We start from the raw sequence: 21,346 nt of genomic DNA, 5'->3' as shown, positions 1-21,346 counted from the left end.
AAATTTCTTGAAGTATGAAGGCAATCATTCAACAGAAAAAAAACTGCCTTTATGCAACTACAATGGAGAAGCAGTCTACAGGCTGTATCTTGGGCTGTACAATAACAATTGTGTAGTAGCCTCCAACCTACAAACATTTTAAAGCTTAAATTGAAAGGCTATTTGTCATGTATCTATAACCCACAATGCAGGTTTAAAAAACTCCCACATACCATGCATTTCAATGAATTACATGAATCACACACCCTTCAGTATCCATCAAAGAATAAGTGATTGATCAAGGAGGCTATTATCATTACTGGTCTTGTCCAAAGCTCATCCGTGTGTGTGTGTGTGTGAGAGAGAGAGAGAGAGAGAGAGAGAGAGAGAGAGAGAGAGAGAGAGAGAGACAGAGAGAGAGAGAGAGAGAGAGAGAGAGAGAGAGAGAGAGAGAGAATGAATGAATGAATGAATGGGGTTTGAAAAAATTTGAATAAGGGAGTCATTTGCCATTTCCTGAGAAAGATATTAAAAAATTGGGTTAGCCATTTTTAAAAGACTTTTTTTCTTACCCATGCATCACTTCCCCTAAGGTGGGTCTAAAGTAGGTTATTTGACCTCAGTAAACACAGACAATGCTTGCAACAATTAAGCAACTGTAATGTTGTCCCCCAAACAATGCTGTGGTTTGTTCTGCTCCTCCCACCTCTATCCTTTACCAGTCAGTTAGAACTGACTTGATCTATAATCTATTGCAATGACTATTATTATTATGGTTACACATGTCAGTGTTCAGGCCATTTGTCACTCAGAGGTCAGCTACTGCTGCAAGAATGTAAACATAAGAGAGGCCTTGTTCGTCCTTTGGTCAAAATCATACTGGATTGCTTTCTCTAAAAGAGGAAAGCTTACAATATACACTGGATGTGAAGGAGGCTTTAATGATAACTTCCCACAGTCTTAATGTAGATTTCTAGAGCCTTGAGTTTTAGCAGAATCCCAGTTGTCAAAATGTTTGTTTACAGACCAGCTAGTTTACTTTATTGCCTCCACCAGCCAGAGCTGGAAGGCATTGCTTGTTTGTCTGTAAGACCATCAGAGTGTCTGGAAGTAGAATAGGAGCCCATTTCTTCATTTATTAGACACCTCTCTTGTGGAACCGTCATATATAGTACAGAAGTACATTTTTAACTCTAGCTTTATTCAGTTATCCTGAAAGTAACAGTTCTCTAATAGTCTACTCCTCATCATTTGATTCCTGGACCGTAGAAAAAGTACTGATAGAATCGGGATCACATTGGAATCTTCTTTAGCCTGTTTTTCAAGAAAAAGTTGAAGATCATTTCACTCTTAACAAAATCACGTCAGTCTGAATAATTAGTATTGCTATTATTGCAGTAGTAAAGGAATACAGACATCGGATGTTTGGAGAACATGCAGGGACTGAGTTTATCAACCCCATCTTCATCAGTCATTGTCAGAGAAAAGTGTCATGACTTTAATCCAAACAATGAAATGTACAGAACAAATGACTAGAGGGACTAAAACAAAGAAAATCACTCAGATCCTTTTCTACTTAAACTGAAACCACGGTGAAACTCATCCTTCAGTATCTCTACAGTTACTGAGTGGAACAGTGTTGTTCCACACTAATATTATATTGTTTTACTGCTCCAGCTATACGGAAAATATTATCATTTATTTTTCCTTAACAAATTTTGTAACCAAACATAACAAAAGCCCTGATTTTCTATTTGAATATTAATTGTTCAATGCCCTATTCAGTGTGCATTCACACATCAACGCTTGCGACATTGTTGATTTTTGGTAGCAGTCACGTGATACCGTACATGCATTCTATTAGCTGACGGCTTCCGGAAGTGCGCTTTGGTCCGTCAACCTCGGGCTTTCGTAAGACACAAAAGTGCTTTAAACAGTCGGTAAGAGTGTGGGAAAAGGCAATACAGATAGAAAGTGGTTTAATATCAGTATGGGGAGGGTTCATAAACATTTAAATTACTGTAAATAATAAGATAAATAGATTATTGATCTCGATCGCGAATTCTTCAGTTGCATGTGGTTCCTGGAACGCATTAACCACAAAGACCGAGGGCGCACTATGTATAATAAAGAAATATTTTTTTCAGTAAGAATATATTTGTTTCATGTTTACTGTCGAATAAAGACTAAAAATTCTCACTTTACTGCACTTCAAGGGAATAAAAAAAATTCTGAAAGACTTTTCTGCCTAAATGAAACGTTTTAGCGAGAGGTTTGAGGTACTTCCATGTTCAAAATGTTCTCTATACGAGGAAAAAATGGATAGTGAAAACAAAAGGGAAGACAAAAGTAAGAATAAACTAAAAAAATTAAAAAGATATAGAGGAAGAGTGAACCAATTATAAGAGAAAAGAAAGACCAGCACTGAGGAAATCAAAAATATCTAATACTATACTGAATCCTCTGCTGGATGCTTACGATTTTTATTCTTAATAAAACCTCCTGAAGGAGGAGGTCCTTCAGGACCTCCTTCTACAGGGACAAGATTTTGAACCTCCACCACCTGGTGCTCCCTCAACAACATGTCACTGAACTCCTCAAAAACCAAGGAGATGGTCCTGGACTTCAGGGGGAAGACGGAGGATCCCCCGCCTCTTCTAATCCAGGGGGACCTGGTGGAACAGGCCAGCGATTTCAAATTCCTGGGAACACACATCTCAGAGGACCTTACATGGGGCACTAACACCAATGTCCTTTGGAAAAAGGTGCATCAGTGTATATACTGTCTAAGGTCCCTGAGAAGAGTATACACGTCCCAGGACCTGTTTCTGTCCTACAGGTGTTCTGTAGAGAGCATCCTCACCAACAATATACTGGTGTGGTTTAACAGCTGCTCTCAGGCTGACAGGAAGGCTCTGGAAAGGGTCCCAAAGTCAGCGCAAAGGGTCGTAAGTGTACAGTTATCCTCTTTGTGGGACATCTATAACACCAGATGTCTGCGTAGAGCCACAAGCACCACCACTCACAGTTCACACCCCACCCACAGCATGTTCTCACTGTTGCCCTCTGGGAAGAGGTACAGGTCCATCAAGGCATGAACCTCTAGACTAATCAACATGTTCTTAAGTGCAATCAGAGTACCGAACACAGTACTCCGAAAGTAAAGGTTGACATTCTGTTGGAAGTCCTTCCCAGTGAGGAACCCTGTGCAATGCCCTCATCGTAATAGCTGCTACTGAACCCTCTGTCACACAGTACATTGTATAGTCCTGACAGCTCATTATCAATATATTTTTAAGAATTACTGGATTTTTTGCACATGTGTTTTTTTTTCATGTTTTTTTTAATTTAAAGTCACACTTGAGTCTTTCTGCACAGAGAGTTGTCTAAGAATTCCGTTGTACATTTGTATATGATGACATTAAAGGAATTATCTTCTACTTTATTAATAAGAAGGATGATTTTTCTTAACAATAACAGTAGTATAATACACTAATAAAATTAATACTACACTAATAAAATTAATAAAATTAATACTGCTACTACTACTATTATTACTACTACTGCTGCTGCTACTACGACTTCTGCTACTACTAATAAAAATATTGGGGCAGCAAAGTGGCAGTTTGTAGCAATGTTGCCTCACAGGAAGAAGATTTTGGGTTTGATTCCTGTCTGCACTGAGCTTTTTATGTTCTCCCTGTGGGCTCTCTCCGTGTTCTCTCCAGGTTCTCCGGCTTCCCCTCACCTCCAAAAGCATGAAATTGAAGTGAATTAATCACACCAGATTGTCTGTAAGTGTGAATGTGTGTGTGAGTGGTTGTCTGTCTATGTGTGGCCCACAAAGCCCTAGCGATGCTTCCAGGGTGTATCCCATCTCTAACTTGTACCCAGCTGGGATAGGCTCCAACAGACCTGTGACCCGCAAGGAAGTGGCTGAAGATGAAATGATTACGGTCACCTCGTTTTCTTCAAGAAGATGGATGGATAATAATAATTATCACCATCATCATATATTACAAAGTAATCTCACTTTGCAGTGATGCAAAAAACGATAATTTGAAATCAATAAAAGACTGCAAAACAATCAAATCTTAGTGCTGATGTGCATTTCATTGGTTGGGCTTCCTTTGGGCCAGTGGGATGCAGTAAAATATTTAAAATATGAGGTTATTCTTAGAAGAGCTGTTGATCACATGCTTTTTCCATGGAATGATGTTTGTGGTCATTTTTAGTGTTGGCTTTGCTTAAATATAGGGTCATCATCCACACAACAAACCAGAGTTATGACATAACCTCCTTCTATTCCTGTCTGTTGATGTAAACGGATTGTGTCCGACAATCAAAAAGTAATTCACAAAGTCCTTTACTGCTGTAACTTGGTCTATTCAACAGTCTAAACTCATCTATCTACACAAATAGTAAGACCTTGTATAACGCAAGCAGAGACCTCAAGCCAGCAGGAGACCACTTATTGAAACTCCCAGGTGTAAATGCCAAGGTAAGAACGCATACCAAACTGAACATAGCAACTGGAACATAAATGTAGCAGAAAAATCTGAGTCACTTTTAAATAACAAGCTGATTAAAAAAGTGCATCAAGTCATGCACACTGCATTCATGATTTTAGATGTTTTACTTTACTTTGCTGTAATTGTGTTAAATTTCCCTGTGGCATTATGGCCTGGGAATTTTCCCACAGAAGGCCCATGTATTGATGTTTTGATACAGTCTCTATGCAGTCCCTGCAGACTCTTCCTGTTATTTTTCACCAGATATTATAGCAACAATCAAAACAAAAAACAAAGCAAAATAGACCAGAGCTTATGAAGAATACATTTGTCAAAAACAATGTTAGGACAGCCATGACATGTAGAGGATGATCGAAAAGCTGCAGGTCTGTGAGACAACATGAACCCATTTCACCATGGATCTGACCAAGAAGGTCGAACCATAGAATCTACAAGAAAGGGAAGTTGATGAGGGACATGTTCCCATTTTTCTGGCATCATCCCTTTAAAAACAAATGGACCGTGTGAAGTGGAAGGAAGTATTGCTTATTTCATTTTGTGAGGCAAACTTAAACAAAAACAGTGATGTTTTGGGGAAGAGTAAACTGACATAATTGAAATATTAGATGAAAATGAGAATGGTGTTCTGAAGTTTAGCTCCTCAAACCCTGTTACATAAAATATATTTATTTATTTATTTTATTTTACATACTAATTATAACCCTAGCAGGGAAATTAGTGGCACACTCTAGTTAGTTCAAATTACGCATGTACTGTATATGTGTGTACAGGCCCTGAACACACACACACACACACACGGGGCCTGTACGCGCATGCAGAGGAGGTAGAGTGGCGGGCAGCTCCTTTGTGGTGCGCCCAAATGAGCAACTTGTAAGGGGGACGGCGCCTTGCTCAAGGGTGCCTCAGCAGTGCTCTGGAGGGGAGCTGACACCTCCCACTGTCAGCTTACCTCCGGGTGTTCTTTTGGGTGGGAGCGGGAATCGAACCGCCGATCTTTGAAACATTGGACGACCCGCCCTAACGCGCGCTCTACCACTGAGCCACTCTAGCAAATGTTTCATTATTTGAATTAATTTGCAGGGAATACATAACTTTTATTCAGTATTCAGTATATTTATATTTAGTATTAAAATAATATTCACTTGTCTCTTTTATTCTTTTATCAAAAACCTGTTTCTCCAGCCTTTTCACTAAATGTACCAGACAAGTTAATCAAAAAATAATAAAGATAACTTCAACCTTATAGAGAAAAACATGTTTTATTTTGAGAAAAGCCATACTGTGAACTGTAATGTAGAAGGGCTTTTCAACACTTTTAATTCAGTGAATATACAGTTAAGTGAAAGTCGTTGCAAAATTGTGATGGTGAAAGGTGATAGTTCTGATATGGAAACGTTAGTTGAGCTGGCAGTAAGTCTGTAGACTCTTTAACTCAATCTTAGAAAATGAGGGGAAGAGTAAAATTGATCAGTCATAGCAATATATACAATTTCCTCCGGGATTAATAAAGTATCTATCTATCTATCTATCTATCTATCTATCTATCTATCTATCTATCTATCTATCTATCTATCTATCTATCTATCTATCTATCTATCTATCTATCTATCTATCTATCTATCTATCTATCTATCTATCTATCTATCTATCTATAAGTAATGGGAAAGAGGAGAATAGATTAAGAGAAAACATATGATAGGGTGTTGAGTGTGTGTTGTATGTTTGTTTGCTAGACAGACTTTGAATGTGTAAACTCATGCATTGCAGTACTTCATTAATTTTGTTAATGGTATCAAAGTGTTTTGAGTTTGCAATAAAATCATGAACTGAAATAAAATATAATTATATTATAATTTATCTATTACGTTCTGACAATAAACCCCACTTTTAGAAATTCAGTCCAATGGATCAGAAAGAAAATGGTTGGTGAAATGCAGTATTCACAGAGATGGGAATACTGCATGAGATGCTGGGATGTGTCAGTAATATTTGCCATAGTAGGAGTTCAACACACACACACACACACACACACACACACACACACACACACACACACACACACACACACACACACACACACACACATTCTCTCTCTCTGTCCCTCACACACACCTTCTCAGGTGGCCATTGGACACTTACACGGCTCCTCCTGAACCAGATCATAGTTCATCTGTCAAATTAATACAGCTGGTGCAGAAATCTAATGTTTGGGAGCACATTGCTCTTGTTACACACTGTCCTCAGACTCAGCTGTCACAAAGTATTTATTGTTCTGTCTTATCACTGTAACATACAGCTTCTCATGTGGGAACATTTTCTACATTAACAAAAAACATTCCATAAACACTAGTAACCAGAGCCTTAGAAGACAACTTTGTTAGCCTTGGCTCTGATTCAAACTGGTGCGTAAAAGTTATTAAAAGAATACAATGAAAATATAAGTAAAGACTACAAAGGAGGAAAGACAATTAGAAGAAAACATATCATTGTAGTGTAGTGCAGGAGACAAAGCAGACAGGTTACGGGGAAGTGGATTATAAAACCTCATACTGTAGATATAGTATAATTATTAATGATAATGACATAGAAACATGAAAACTGGAGACATGGGCAGATAAACACCAGCCAGTTTATCTGCTAGTGGCAGATAAACACCAGCCCTTTTTTTCTTTTGTCTCATTCCAAACACAGCTACACAAAATACACAACTCATCATTACAACTTCACCATCATTCCAAATATGCATTAAAGTTGGCAGAGTTTCATTCCATTCATTCATCCAGGCACTGAAAATAAACCTGTCCAAATATGTCTTTCCTCATACAGTATGTCCTGCGGAGCAATATCATTCATTCTGAATAACAGCCTCATTCTGAGACAGAATGGTGAAAGTGTCTCTCAGTCGCTCACTTGTGACTCACAGACTTTCCATAAATCTTGCGCGACTGTGATGTACAGTACAGAGAGTTCAGCAACATTAATACCTTTCTAATTCATTTAATAGCTTAGGGTTTTTTTGGTTTTTTGCCTCTACAACAGGACAATAGTGCTTGCAAAACAGTAATCTAAGTGTCTTTTGTACAATTGTTTGGTAATTATTTTGTTGCACAGAAATCAGTGAGCCAAAATTCAGATTCTACATCCAGCCTGTCAAGTCTCACGTCAAATCAAATCTTTCACAATGAAACCCAAATCATGTTGTTCTAAGATTATTATATATTATTTTCTTACCATTTCACAGTCATTTTGAATCCATCCACAAATTTTCTGGTCAGGCAACCACAGCTTGCTCACTAAAACCTCATTTGCATGGATTATTTTTGTCCCCCCAGTCCTCAGCATTTCACATTTTGCACAGAAACCTGAGCTTTATCTCACACGTCTACATCACTCCCCTCTTTCTCCCACAATACATGAGTGTAATCCTCTCAGTGCTTCCCTTGGAGGTTGCCAGTTGTGCATTACGTACCTTTTTCGTTTACACTACATAGCTCTTGCCTTGGGGTTGGCTGGGATGCATCTGACTGATTTCTTCAATTTTATGATGGTAAAGACGACCAAACTGTCAGTGCTGGAGTTACTGAAGGAGATTCAGCAGAGGAGTAAAATTAATTTTGACAATTCAATTTCCAGTAGCAGTGATGATTGGTGTAATTAGGGTCGATTTTATGACCCAGTTTGAGCAAGTTATACACTTCAAATAAACAGACTTTCTATGTAGGGGTAGGGGTAGGGTTAGGGTAGGTGGGGTGATTGGTTGATTGATTGATCTAGTATACCATGGCCTGGAGGACAAAACTGTTAGTGAATCTGGCTGTTCTGCTCCCCACACTGTGACGCCTCCTGCCAGAGTTGAGCAGTGAGAACAGTCCATTGTGTGGAGGCCTGGCGTCTCTGATGATGTCATTACCTCCTGTGAGACAGTGTCTGCATCCCATGTCCAGGGTGGACAGTGCTTACTCACCACTCTCTGAATGAGCTTCCCATCTCAAGCTGTAGCACCACCCAGACATGCAGTTGGTTGTTAGAGACTCAGTGGCGCTCCTGTTAATGGTGATCAGGCGACAAGGGAGAAGGTGTGAGTCTCATCCTGCAGAGGAAGGGCAAACGCTTCTATGCTTTCTTTCCCAAAGATCCTGTGGTTTTGGCACGTTACTGTGTTCATCATGAGCGCTCCCAGGAGCTTTGTGCTCTCCAAGACCTCTGCTGCTGAGCTGCTGATATACAGCAGAAGGTGACTGGGCTGCTTCTTTCTGAATTTGATGATGACCTGTGTTTTGCTGACACAGAAGAAGTTCCACAGGTACTCTTCTTCTTCTGTGTAGGCCCGGATGTTGTCATTCTAGATGAGGCCCACTGCTGTTGTATCATCATCATACATGATGATATGGTTGGTTTATTATTTTAAAGCTGACCCGAAATCAAGAAAAAACATCTGCATGAAGGTTTTCTTCTCCACATGGTGTTGTGGACTCAGATGGAGTGAAAAGGAAATGGCATCCTCTATGTAGCGTTTTGGGTTGATAAACATATAGACACAGATCAAAACCAGATGGTACTTTGACAACCATATAATGCTTTATGAGCTTAAAGCACTTCATCATTATCAAAGTACAACAAGGCGGTAGTCATTCAGACATTTTATTGCGGACTTGTGGGTGCTGGTATGATCATGGCTGTCAAGATGGAAAAATGGCCTGGTTCAGGGAGGTGCTAGATATGTTTGTCAGAACAGGGGCCAGCTGGTCAAGGGTTTCCCTGAGCAGGTGCCAGGTTCCTCGTCTTTCAGCATGGTCTGCTGAAGATCCTCTACTGAAATCCAAGGTTTATGGTTGTGCCAAGGTGAGGATGTTTTAGAAGACAGTGACATCCTTCATGCACTTCTTTATGTATCTTGAAACAGACATGGCATGCTCATCTACACTGACATTGTGGTCCTAGGTATCTGCTGTCCTAAATATGTTTGTACATCCACAGCATTCCTGTAGTGTTTCTGCAGCCCCCTCTAATATGAATCTAACTTGCATTACACTAGGTTTCTCTCCAATCAGCAGCAGCTTATTTGCTGGTTTTAACATAACAGACAGGTCCTGACGAGCCAAGGTGAAGCTGAGGTGCTGCTCTGAAAACCTGCTCACTAGATGTTTCTGTAGGCAAGGTCCAGTGTATTTTCTCTTGTAGCAAACACCACATATTGATGGGAATCCAGATGTCGGTAGTTCATTTTATTTGTAAAGGAGCAGACAATCGTTAGAACATCAGTAAGTAACTCCATAAGTGCGACATTGTTCAGATAATGTCCAGCTGGCTGTGAGCGAGCATATATAGCATCTGAGAACAGCTAAACATGGGATTTCTGGAAAAACCCCATCAAACTAAGCCTTATAGTTTGTACTTTTTGTACAAATTTACTAATTGTTTATTTTTTCCTTTGTGCACAAAATTTATTGTATAGTTGTTAGTGGGCTTGGACAGTAACTGGTAGCAAGATTTCCTCTTCAGAGCTAAACAAAAAACAAAACCAGACTATTAGCAAATTTGGCTAATAGTCTGGTATGGGAATTGCTCTTTCTTGGACCAGAAGGCCATGCAGAGGGTGGTGAAAAACACCCAGCGTATTGCTGGAGCCCTACTTCTTGACATTGAGGACATCTAAAGAAAGTGTTGTCTCTAGAGAGCATCAAGCATCATAAAGGACTCCTGCCCCCCAGCACACAGATTGTTTTCCCTCCTGCCCCCTGGGACAGCAGGAGCCTTCAGACAAAACCACCAGGTTCAGCAACAGTTTTTTTCCCGACAGCTGTCTCCCTGCTGAACTCTGCCCCCCGTCACGCCTAACACCACTTAATTCACCCCCCCCCCCAACCCCAACAATGTGAACTGGACTTATCACTGTTTTATCACATTTCCCATTTGCTACATCATGTGCATACTGTTAATGGTACCCTTATCATTGTAAACATCACAACTGTTTCTGTATACAGTATCCCATCGCTTATTTGCACTCAAGATTCATCACAGATTTTTAGTAAGTAGTCATATGATACTTGACGCGTATGCTGACAGCTGACAGCATCTGTGTGTGCGCTGCATTTTGAGACTCACGGTTCCTCCTGCAACTATTCTTGAATACTAAAGTGTTTTAAACAGTCTATGATAACCCGTGTTGTTCTGTTGTGTGTGTGTTGCCCTGAGTTGGCCTACAAGTGTGTTCCGCTTGGGTTTGTGAGACTGAGAAGGGGGCGAGAGATCGAGGGTGAAAGTGTTGTCAGTTCTTGTTTGTTACTTTTTATGGTTGTTTGTTACTTGTTATGGCTGGACGTCAAATAAAGAGTGTTCACGGAATATTGTGTGCGCTATCCTTGCCTACCATAAGAAACACTGGGTGTTACAAGGCTATAAAAGTGTAAGTAAAGGTAATACAGATATAAGGTGGTTTAATATCAGTATGGGGGGGGGGTTCATAAACATTTAAATTACCATAAATAATAAAATAGTTTGTCACTATATTACGGAATTTCATTTTTCACGGGTGGTCCTGGAACGCATGAACAGTAACAAGGAATTACTGTACTGTGCTGTATATTCATTCCTACTGTATATCGTAGTCATAGCCTTTTTACATCCGTACTCTTTACATCTTGTATATGTATATAAATATATACATATATACTGTATGTATATCTTCTTCTTTTCTTTTCGGCTTTTCCCTTCAGGGGTCGCCACAGCGAATCACTTGCCTCCATCTAATCCTGTATTCTGCATCCTCTTCTCTCACACCAACTACCTTGATGTCCTCTTTCACTACATCCATAAACCTCCTCGTTCACACACATGTACTCTGTCTTACTGCAGCTAACCTTCCTTCCTCTCCTTTCCAGGACAAACCTCCACCTCTCTAGCTTCTCCTCCACCTGTTCCCTGCTCTCACTGCAGATCACAACGTCATTTGCAAACATCAAAGTCCATGGATATTCATGTCTAACCTCATCTGTCAGCCTGTCCATCACCATAGCGAACAAGAATGGGCTCAGAGCTGATCCCTGATGCAGTCCCACCTCCACTTTGAACTCCTCTGTCACACCTACAGCACACCTCACCACTGTCTTACAGTCCTCATATATGTCCTGCACCGCTCTAACATACTTCTCTGCCACTTCAGACTTCCTCAAACAATACCACAGTTCCTTTCTGTGCACCCTGTCATAAGCTTTCTCCAGATCTACAAAAACACAATGCAGCTCCATCTGGCCTTATCTGTACATCTCCATAAACATCCTCAAAAGAAATACTGCATCTGTATTACATTTTTTTTGGCATGAAACCGTACTGCTGCTCACAAATGCTCACTTCTGCCCTTAGTCTAGCTTCCACTACTCTTTCCCATAACTGCATTCTATGGGTTAGGGTTGTGTTACATTCCTCGGGCATCTTCTCACTATCTAAGATCCTGTTGAACAACCCAGTCAGAAACTCTACTGCCACCTCCCCTAGACACTTCCAAACCTCTACAGGTATATCATCAGGACCGAATGCCTTTCCACTCTTCATATTCTTCAATATCCTCCTCACTTCATCCTGACTAATCTTTGCTACTTCCTAGTCCACAACAGCCACATCTTCTAGTCTATGTTCTTACTCTTCCCATCTTCCCATCACACTACTGGCACCTGTCTTTAGACTTTCATCCCTATCCTTAATCACCCTCATCACGTCCTTCCCATCTCTGTCTGTCTTGCCAACCGGTATAGATCAGTCTCTCCCTCCTTACTGTCCAACCTAGCATACAAGTCATCATTAGCTTCTTGTTTGGCCTTTGCTACCTCTACCTTCACCTTACGCTGCATCTCCCTGTACTCCTGTCTACTCTCCTCAGTCCTCTCAGTGTCCCACTTCTTCTTAGCTAGCCTCTTTCTCTGTATACACTCCTGTACCTCCTCATTCCACCACCAAGTCTCCTTATCTACTTTCCTTCCAGAAGACACACCAAGTACTCTCCTTCCTGTCTCCCTGATCACATTAGCTGTAGTTGTCCAGTCATCTGGAAGCACCTCCTGACCACCCAGAGCCTGTCTTAACTCCTCCTGAAAGTCATGCAACACTCTTCTTTCAGCTTCCTCCATTTCGTCCTCTGCATTGCCTTTGCCATCTTCATCCTCCTCACCACCAGAGCCATCCTACACACCACCAACCTATGCTATTTGACTACACTCTCGCGTACCACTACTTTGCAGTCACTGATCTCCTTCAGATTAAACTGTCTTCACAAGATGTAGTCTACCTGTGTGCTCCTAACTCCATTCTTATAGGTCACCCTATGTTCCTGCCTCTTCTGGAAGAAAGTATTCACTATAGCCATTTCCATCCTTTTTGCAAAGTCAATTGCCATCTGTCCTTCTGAGTTCCTCTCTCCTGGATACCAAACCTGCCCATCACATCCTCATCACCTCTGTTACTTGCACCAACATGTCCATTGAAGTCTGCACCAATGACAACTCTCTCACTTCTAGGTATGCTCTGCATCACTTCATGAAAGTCCAACCAGAATGTATCCTTCTCTTCCAGCTAACATCCTACCTGTGGAGCATACCCACTAACAACATTGAACATCACACTTTTGATTTCTAGCTTCAGACTCATCACTCTATCTGACACTCTTTTTACCTCCAGGACATTCCTAACAAACTCCTCCTTCAAGATAACTCCTACTCCATTTCTCTTCCTATCTACACCATGATAGAAAAACTTGAACCCTGCTCCTAAACTTCTAGCCTTGCTACCTTTATACCTGGTCTCCTGGACACACAGTATGTCTACCTTCCTCTTCTGCATCATGTCAACCAACTCTCTACCTTTTCCTGTCATAGTTCCAAAATTTTACGTCCCTACTCTCAGTCCTATACTCTTGGTGTTTAGCTTCTCCCTATTCCCATGAACACACTTTCCTCCTCTCCTTCTTCGACCAACAGTAGTCCAATTTCCACCGGCACCTGTAGGTCAACAGCACTGATGGTGGTCGTTGTTAACCCAGGCCTCAACCGATCCGGAATGGAAGTCTACGTTTGATTCGTATGTTTGATTTGGCAAAAGTTTTACACCGGATGCCGTTCCTGATGCAACCCTCTGCATTTATCCAGGCTTGGGACCGGCACAATAAGAAACTGGCTTGTGCCCGCTTGCGGCTACTATATATATATATATATATATTTTTTTTTTTTTTTTAAATATATATATATATATGCCCAGACATGGCACAATATTACTGACATTGGATTAAATTATTTGAAGTCTTACCTGTTCGTAGACACAGTTGATGTTCGTACACCTGTCAGTTGCATTATTCTGTATTGTATTATTCATTTATTTTAGCATGTATTTTTGGCCAAATTTGTTCATATGAAGTGCAACTCATTATAGGGTTGTAGAAATGACGGACAGACAAGCTGGACTGCTGTATACTTTTATACTTGTGCAGAGAGCATGATACCAAATGTAGCAGGTCTTATGTAGTGGTATGGCAGGTGTAATCAATAAAACAATTAAGCAAGAGCCAATTGCGGTGAACCTCATGAGTATACAAAGGCTCGGTGAAACTCGTATTTCAACGACCCCCCTTTGACACCACCTGACACCTCCATCAACCATTGTTGAGGAGCCAGACGGTTTTCAACTACAGTCGTTGGAATGTGATTAGCACTGACCACACTCCACAGGGTTAATAAGCTGAGACAAGACCAGTCACCATCAGAACTGAAGAAGCCTCTTGGATGAGAGGTGAAAAATCTTCAAGAAACTTTCAAAAAAGTCCAGTTGATTGATTTAAACAGTTTTGGATTATAAAGCAAGAGCCAATCTCAGTACAGATCACTAATTTATCAAACCAACAACCAATCATTTCACTGCTCTAATGAGATATTCAAGCAACATTACACTGATCATTTCATTTTAAGAAGCACTAATCTGATATTAGAATCTGATAATCTGATACTGAAATATGATCATATGATTAAATATTGATTAGGGCTTGTGCATACATACATATGCATGATATTCAACTAACTAGAGTGTACCTAGAGGGATCAGAATCAGTATTTTTTTTTTAAAAACAACTCAAATTAAGAACTAATCTGAAAATGATGATTGATATTTTATTACTGTCTGATGATTTTATCAAACAACAGTCATACTAATAAATGATGATAAAATACTAGTGATGATCCAATATGAACAACTGATGATCTGATATCAATTAATCATCTGTTATAAAAAACAACAGCAATTGATAATCTGTTATGAACTGATTAACTGATATAACAAATCAATGTTTTGGTTTTAAGAAGTAATTATTTGAAATCAGCAACTGATCATCTGATTGATATTAGACAATCTGATTATGAATTGATCATTTTTGATAACGTGAATTTCCCAGTTTGGGATTATTAAAGCATATCTATTTGACTGTCTGTGTCGATATCAGCAAATGATTATTTGATTATACATCAAATGTATTGCTGCTTTTGGTCGACCTCATTTAATTCCTGGCAGAAATAAACTATCCGCTCAGTGAAATTAGTAAAACGAGTGTAACTAAAATAATAGATGCATCTCGCCTTTGATTTTTATTCTATTTTGTCAGTCTTACCTGAAGAACAGTCTTCATTGTGACTGGAGAGACGATGGCAGTGCAGATCTTCTCACCTTTCGTCACCTGGCCCATGACGAAGAGCATCGGTGTGGCGAGGACAAAGGAGGCGAGCCACAAGGCGCTGATCAGCTTCTTCGTGCGGCTGCGGGACATGATGCTCTTCGCTTTGAACGGGTGGCAGATGGCCATGTAGCGCTCCACGCTCAGACTGGCGATGTTCAGTGCGGTGGCGTAAGAGCAACTGTCCCGGAGGAAGTAGTAACCCCGGCATACGGCGTCCCCGAAAACCCACGGGTGGTGGAACCATATGAAGTTGTAGAGTTCGATGGGCATGGAGAGCACGAGGATAAGCAGGTCCGAGACCGCAAGGCTAGCCAGGTGGTAGTGCACGGTGCTCTGGAGGTTGTGTACGGTCTTTCTGGTCAGAAGTGTGTACAGCGTGACGGAGTTCCCCAGCGAGCCCACGGCGAACAGAGAAATGTATATAACAGTGACCACCACTTTGGAATAAACGTCCGTGTTGACTTCCAAGTCCTCCTCTGTTTTGGAGGTGGCGGTGTTGTTGTCAGGTGGAAACAGAGAGTTATTGTCGAACAGTCGCTGCGTAAAAGCTCCAAAGCCAACCGTGAAGTTTAAATCCATCCTGCATCTATATGGATTTGTGTGGAAAGAAGGAAATGCAAAGCGCGAGTGTGTCAAGTGAGTGAACACCTCCACTGGTTTATCAACCGGGCAGTGTATGTGGGAGTCGGGGAAGAACACCTTTAACATTTGGCACCGCAGGAGGCGTGTTCGTTATTGGATCCGCTCCGATGACGCACAGCCATCCGGTTTTCGTGTCCGTTCATGTCGCGGCTGGAACAGAAAAGTCCGGTCTGCTTTGAGAGAGATGTTGACTTGTGTTTTGCACTAACTGTTTATTTTCTGTCTCACTTCAGCGCAGAAGTAAGAAATGCCACAGTGAGATTTAAAAAGAAAACCCACGCGTAAATCGGTTTACTAACAGTGCAGTAGCGTGGGTCAAAGCGCTGCAGGGAAATCAATTTCAACTGGTTATCAGAGTGGATTTTTATGACGTACTGGGTTTTGTACTCCCTGTAAGCAAACAAATAAACGATAAATAATGTATAATACAAAATAAAACGAAAACATAATTGTAAATATTTATCAAGTTTATTTGTGTAAATGCCTTTCTAAAATGAATGACACGTAACAGGAAATGAAATAATGGGTCTTTACATGGATTTTGAGAAAACTGGCATATATTTCAATAGTATCTTCTTCCTTCTTTCCCTTTCAGCTTTTCCCTTCAGGGGTTGCCACAGCAATCTCCTTCAGATTACACTGTCTACACAAGATGTAGTCTACCTGTGTGCTCCTACCTCCACTCTAATAGGTCACCCTATGTTCCTGCCTCTTCTGGAAGAAAGTATTCACTACAGCCATTTCCATCCTTTTTGCAAAGTCAACCACCATCTGTCCTTCTGCATTCCTCTCCTGGATACCAAACCTGCCCATCACCTCCTCATCACCTCTGTTTCCTGAACCAACATGTCCATTGAAGTCTGCTCCAATGACAAATCTCTCACTTCTCGGTATGCACTGCATTACTTCATGAAAGTCCAACCAGAATTTATCCTTCTCCTCCAGCTCACATCCTGCCTGTGGAGCATACCCACTAACAACGTTGAACATCACACCTTCGATTTCTAGCTTCAGACTCTATCTGGCACTCTTTTTACCTCCAGGACTTTCCTAACAAAGTCCTCCTTCAAGATAACTCCTACTCCATTTCTCTTCCTATTTACACCATGGTAGAACAACTTGAACCCTGCTCCTAAACGTCTAGCCTTGCTACCTTTCCCCCTGGACACACAGTATGTCTACCTTCCTCTTTTGCATCATGTCAACCAACTCTCTACCTCTTCCTGTCATAGTTCCAACATTCAACATCCCTACTCTCAGTCCTATACTCTTGGCGTTCCTTTTCTCTCTCTTCTTACGGGCACATTTTCCTTCTCTCTTTCTTCAACCAACAGTAATCCTCTTTCCACTGGCACCCTTTAGGTCAGCAGCACCGATGGCGATCGTTGTTAACCCGGGCCTCGACCGATCCAGTATGGAAGTCATAGGTTTGATTCGCATGTTTGATTTGGCAAAAGTTTTACATAGGATGCCCTTCCTGATGCAACCCTCTGTATTTATCTGGGCTTGGGACCGGCACAATAAGACACTGGCTTGTGTCCTCTTGTGGCACAGTATACAATGTAAAATTTCCCAATATGAATACTGAATGAAAATGGTTTTAACCGCTTATAATATCAGGAGACATACTGTATTTAACTGTTGTATAATAGTTTGTTACCTTCAAAACAATTGAAGACAGTGTAATTTCACAGATAATGACTTTTATAATACTTATATAAATTTTCAATTTAATATTAACAAAAATAATCTAAATGTGGTTAAATTACGGAAAGTAATAATACATAAAATTATTTTCTGTCATTCAATATACATTAATTGCTTAGTGACATATATTTGCAAATAGAAACATAGTTGCAGGTTTTTATTGTTACAATTAAACCAAATCAATTCACTTTCTCCCTTCTAGAATTGTTACATGAGATGAAATCTGAATGGAGGTGCTGAAATGAAGTCATGTGACCACATCTGCTCTTGGACCAGGTGTTGGTATGTGAACAGAGCAGCATTTACATACGTTGTATATTCATTATTTCACATATAATAAGTCAAGCTTTACCTGTTTAGTGTACTGTGACCACATCACCTCATGTGGATTTGATCAGGCATGGTCTTTTCCTCATCTCTCAGAAACACAAAAACATAGGCTATACAGTACTCACAAAACATTTATTCTTGTTTTCATTTTTTGTGTGTGTTTTTTGAGTTTTTTATTGGGGGGGTCTGTATCAATTTATAACGTATTTAATGTGATAGACAAACTACAACTTTTCTCTTCAATGTTGCATCAATTCATGTTTTAGTATTTTTGTCATAATTATCCATATTTCATGGAGTGTTTGCTGGGTAATATTGAATGTTGGCTTAAGTTGTTCATGCAATTTCTCATGGCTTCATAGGTGATGGTGTCATCATGCCATTAAAGCATTGTTGCCTCACAGCAAGATTCTGGGTTCAAATCCACTTGATATGAGAATTTTCTGTATGAGTTGCTTGTTTTCGCTGTCTGTCTTGCTTCCCTACAGAAAAAAAGCATGCAATGTGTGTGAACTGAGTTATTGACCTTAAATTAATAAATATGATGCGGCCCTTGGATTAACTGGCAACTTGTCCATAGAGAAAGCAGATATCAAACAAAAAGAAACATTAAAGCCCTTTATAATTGAAGACTGTTTTTAGAAAAGTATATGGCCTACTTTGAATTTGAGCAAATTATTTTAAAAATGTTGGAACACAGAGTACAAAGTAGCAAAAATCTTGTGATTGTACAGAATTTACGTGTAAAATGACCTGAGAAAACCATGTGAACTGGATAAGATTTAAAATTAAAAGACAAATGTGTTAAATATAATCAGAATTATTTCTTAAATCACAGTGTGTCAAATTTTTGAAAAGGAACGTTTTTTTCTATGTAAGGAGGATTGTTTTAGCAGTAAATATTTTGTAACTCTACCAGATTTATAAGTAAAATTACATCATTATTAAGCTTTTACTCTATCTATATATGTATAACGGAGGTCTATCGTAATTTCAAACCCAATTATCAGTCATACAACAGTATTTGAACATTTTGACAAAAGGTAAGTCAGATATGTGAGTTTGATATAAAGTTTAATAATTTAAATTGAATAATATTTAGTAGGTTAGTATTTTTTATTTCAAAATATATAACATAACCCAACTAATAAGAATCACAACTATTTTGCAATTTTAAGTCTGATTACCAGAGATTGGTCATATCTACACATGAACATCGTTGTTAGCAAATGTATTTTAATTATGGAACAATGCCGAACATTTATGTGATAGTTATTTACCTTTAACAGTTTTTCTGTTAAAATTGCTGTACTAAAATCTTTTTTCTTTTTTTTGCTACGGTGAACATAAGTTTCCATCATTCCTTCTTCTTCTTCCATTGACTTCTAATGTTTGTATTGTAGATATGCTGGTAGTGGGGGGCTGTATTTAGTTTGTTGGACCCACCTCATCCACTGCGGTTGCTCTGGTTAGAGAGAGGCGCCACACAGGGAACATTTTCGATTTGTATTTAATTAAACTTTCAGCAGCATTACAGATTAACTGCATTAACGATTCGGTTCGGACGGGTAAACAGCCTCCGTACACTCGTTCCGATCGCTAACTCTCGCTAACTAAAACTAGCGCCAACGGCGCTGGACCTCTCTGGCAGAACCCCGCGACGCACCTGGGCTCCCCCTAAAAGGTGCCTGACTACTACTGACTACGTTGCAATAACGTAATATAAAATAGAAAAACATAAACGTCACGGTGATGTATCAAAACATCAGGAATTTACAACAGCCGCCCCCTGAATGGCATGGCTATTCTGCAACATAGTAAATTCCTTAACAGTCTTCAATAGTCACTGGCTCAGCGTTCCTTAGAATCAGCATCCTCGTCTGGAACAGCTGGCAACTGGATGAGGCGTGCTACTGGTCTCAGGTACGTCTTGTCCCCCACTCGAACCTCAGCTGATCGGATGCAACCATCGACGCTGGCGTTCAACTTGACCACCTTCCCGATAGGCCAATGGGCATTTGGCAGCTGAGGCAACGACCGTATTTTAGAGGAGATTGTCTGTGCATCGTTGCCACTTCTGGCGAACTTGAAGCATTGGTAAGTAGTTCCTGAGGAATTGCACCCAGAAGTGGTCCACCATCATTTGACAGTGACGCCACCTCCTCTTGGTAAGGGGATCTGGAGCGTAGGACACCTGTGGCAGTGAGGCATCCCGCCGCCCCATCAACAGCATGTTTGGGGTCACAGGATCTGGGTCAGCAACGTCTGAGGATACTTATCCAAGAGGTTTAGCATTGAGAATGCCCTCCACCTCAATGTTAACAGGACTTCTTCGTGGAGGGATTGAGAGCCGATAACAACCTGTAGAGCTTTCTTGACCGATTGTAACTTCACGCTCCCATGCACCGCAAAAGTGTGGTGCTGCTGATGGGTTGAACTTGAAAGTGATGCGTTGGTTGACCAGATTTTCCTGTATCTGTGGCTCCATTGCTGCAAATGCTTCTTGTAGTTCTCTCTCTGCACCTCTGAAGTTTGTCCCCTGGTCGGACAGAATCTCTGCAGGGGTGCCTTTGCGGGCGATGAAATGTCTCAAGGCCAAGAGAAAGGCATCTGCATCAAGACTTGTCAGCAGATCAAGATGGAAACAGCGAGTGGTGAGACATTTGAATATGATTCCCCAACGCTTCTCAGTACGGCGTCCAACCTTGATGGTGTATGGCCTGAAAGTCTACTCCTGTTGAGAAGAACGGGGGCTTAAGAAGTCGTAGACGGGCAAGTGGTAGGTCTGCCATCAGTGGAACAACTGGCTTCCTTCTCGATTTCCTGCATTCAGTACAAGTAGTTTGATGACGCTTGATGGCCTGCCTCCCACGGAGAACCCAGTATTAGCGCGTGATTTCAGCAAAGACCCTATCAGGGCCTGGGTGGAGCAGATGTGCATCCACATCCTGAATGAGGAGTCTTGTCACTGCATGGCAACGGTCGAGGACTATCGAGTGGATGTCAGTTGAACAGGCAACATCAAGGTGGCGAAAGCATCCACCGATGCGGATAAGACCCATGGTAGGGTCCATCTCTGGTGAAGGGGTGCTAAGTCTACTGCCTGGGGGTACTGGTTTACCAGCCTTGAGACACTTGACCTCCTCTGGAAAGCAATCCGCTTGGCTGACCTTTAGTAAGAAGATCTCTGCATCATGAAGGTCAGTTTGAGGTAGGGGGGAGACAGCCGCTGTATCATGAAGGAACTGCTGGGTGGCCTTTACCAGGTTGGTCCAGTTATCAAACTGTGTGGGATCTGGTGATTGGCTTGCTGGACTTGTCTGTGTGAGGCCACAGAATATGGTTTGTTTGAGCTCGGGATCGTCATCTTGGAGACCGGACGTGAGGGCCATCTGTCAGGTGTGTCCTGAAGGAATGGTGGACCTTGGATCCACCGACTTGGAGCTGC

At 40.8% G+C, this 21,346-nt stretch overlaps 1 protein-coding gene across 1 annotated transcript in view; it reads right to left on the bottom strand.

The window, feature by feature from the left end:
* The window catches only part of ntsr1 (neurotensin receptor 1 (high affinity)), a 63,591-nt gene extending 47,718 nt beyond the window's left edge, over positions 1-15,873 (bottom strand). The window contains exon 1 of the mRNA XM_068339436.1: positions 15,154-15,873. Coding sequence (XP_068195537.1) covers positions 15,154-15,798 — 645 coding nt within the window. The 5' untranslated portion in view covers positions 15,799-15,873. The remainder of the gene's footprint in view (positions 1-15,153) is intronic.
* Between the last annotated feature and the right edge of the window lie 5,473 nt (positions 15,874-21,346).

This window comes from Antennarius striatus, chromosome 2, assembly GCF_040054535.1.
Source record: "Antennarius striatus isolate MH-2024 chromosome 2, ASM4005453v1, whole genome shotgun sequence".
In the NCBI taxonomy this organism is placed as follows: domain Eukaryota; kingdom Metazoa; phylum Chordata; class Actinopteri; order Lophiiformes; family Antennariidae; genus Antennarius; species Antennarius striatus.
Note: the sequence above shows the minus strand (reverse complement) of the source record. Positions and strands in the feature narration are given on the sequence as shown.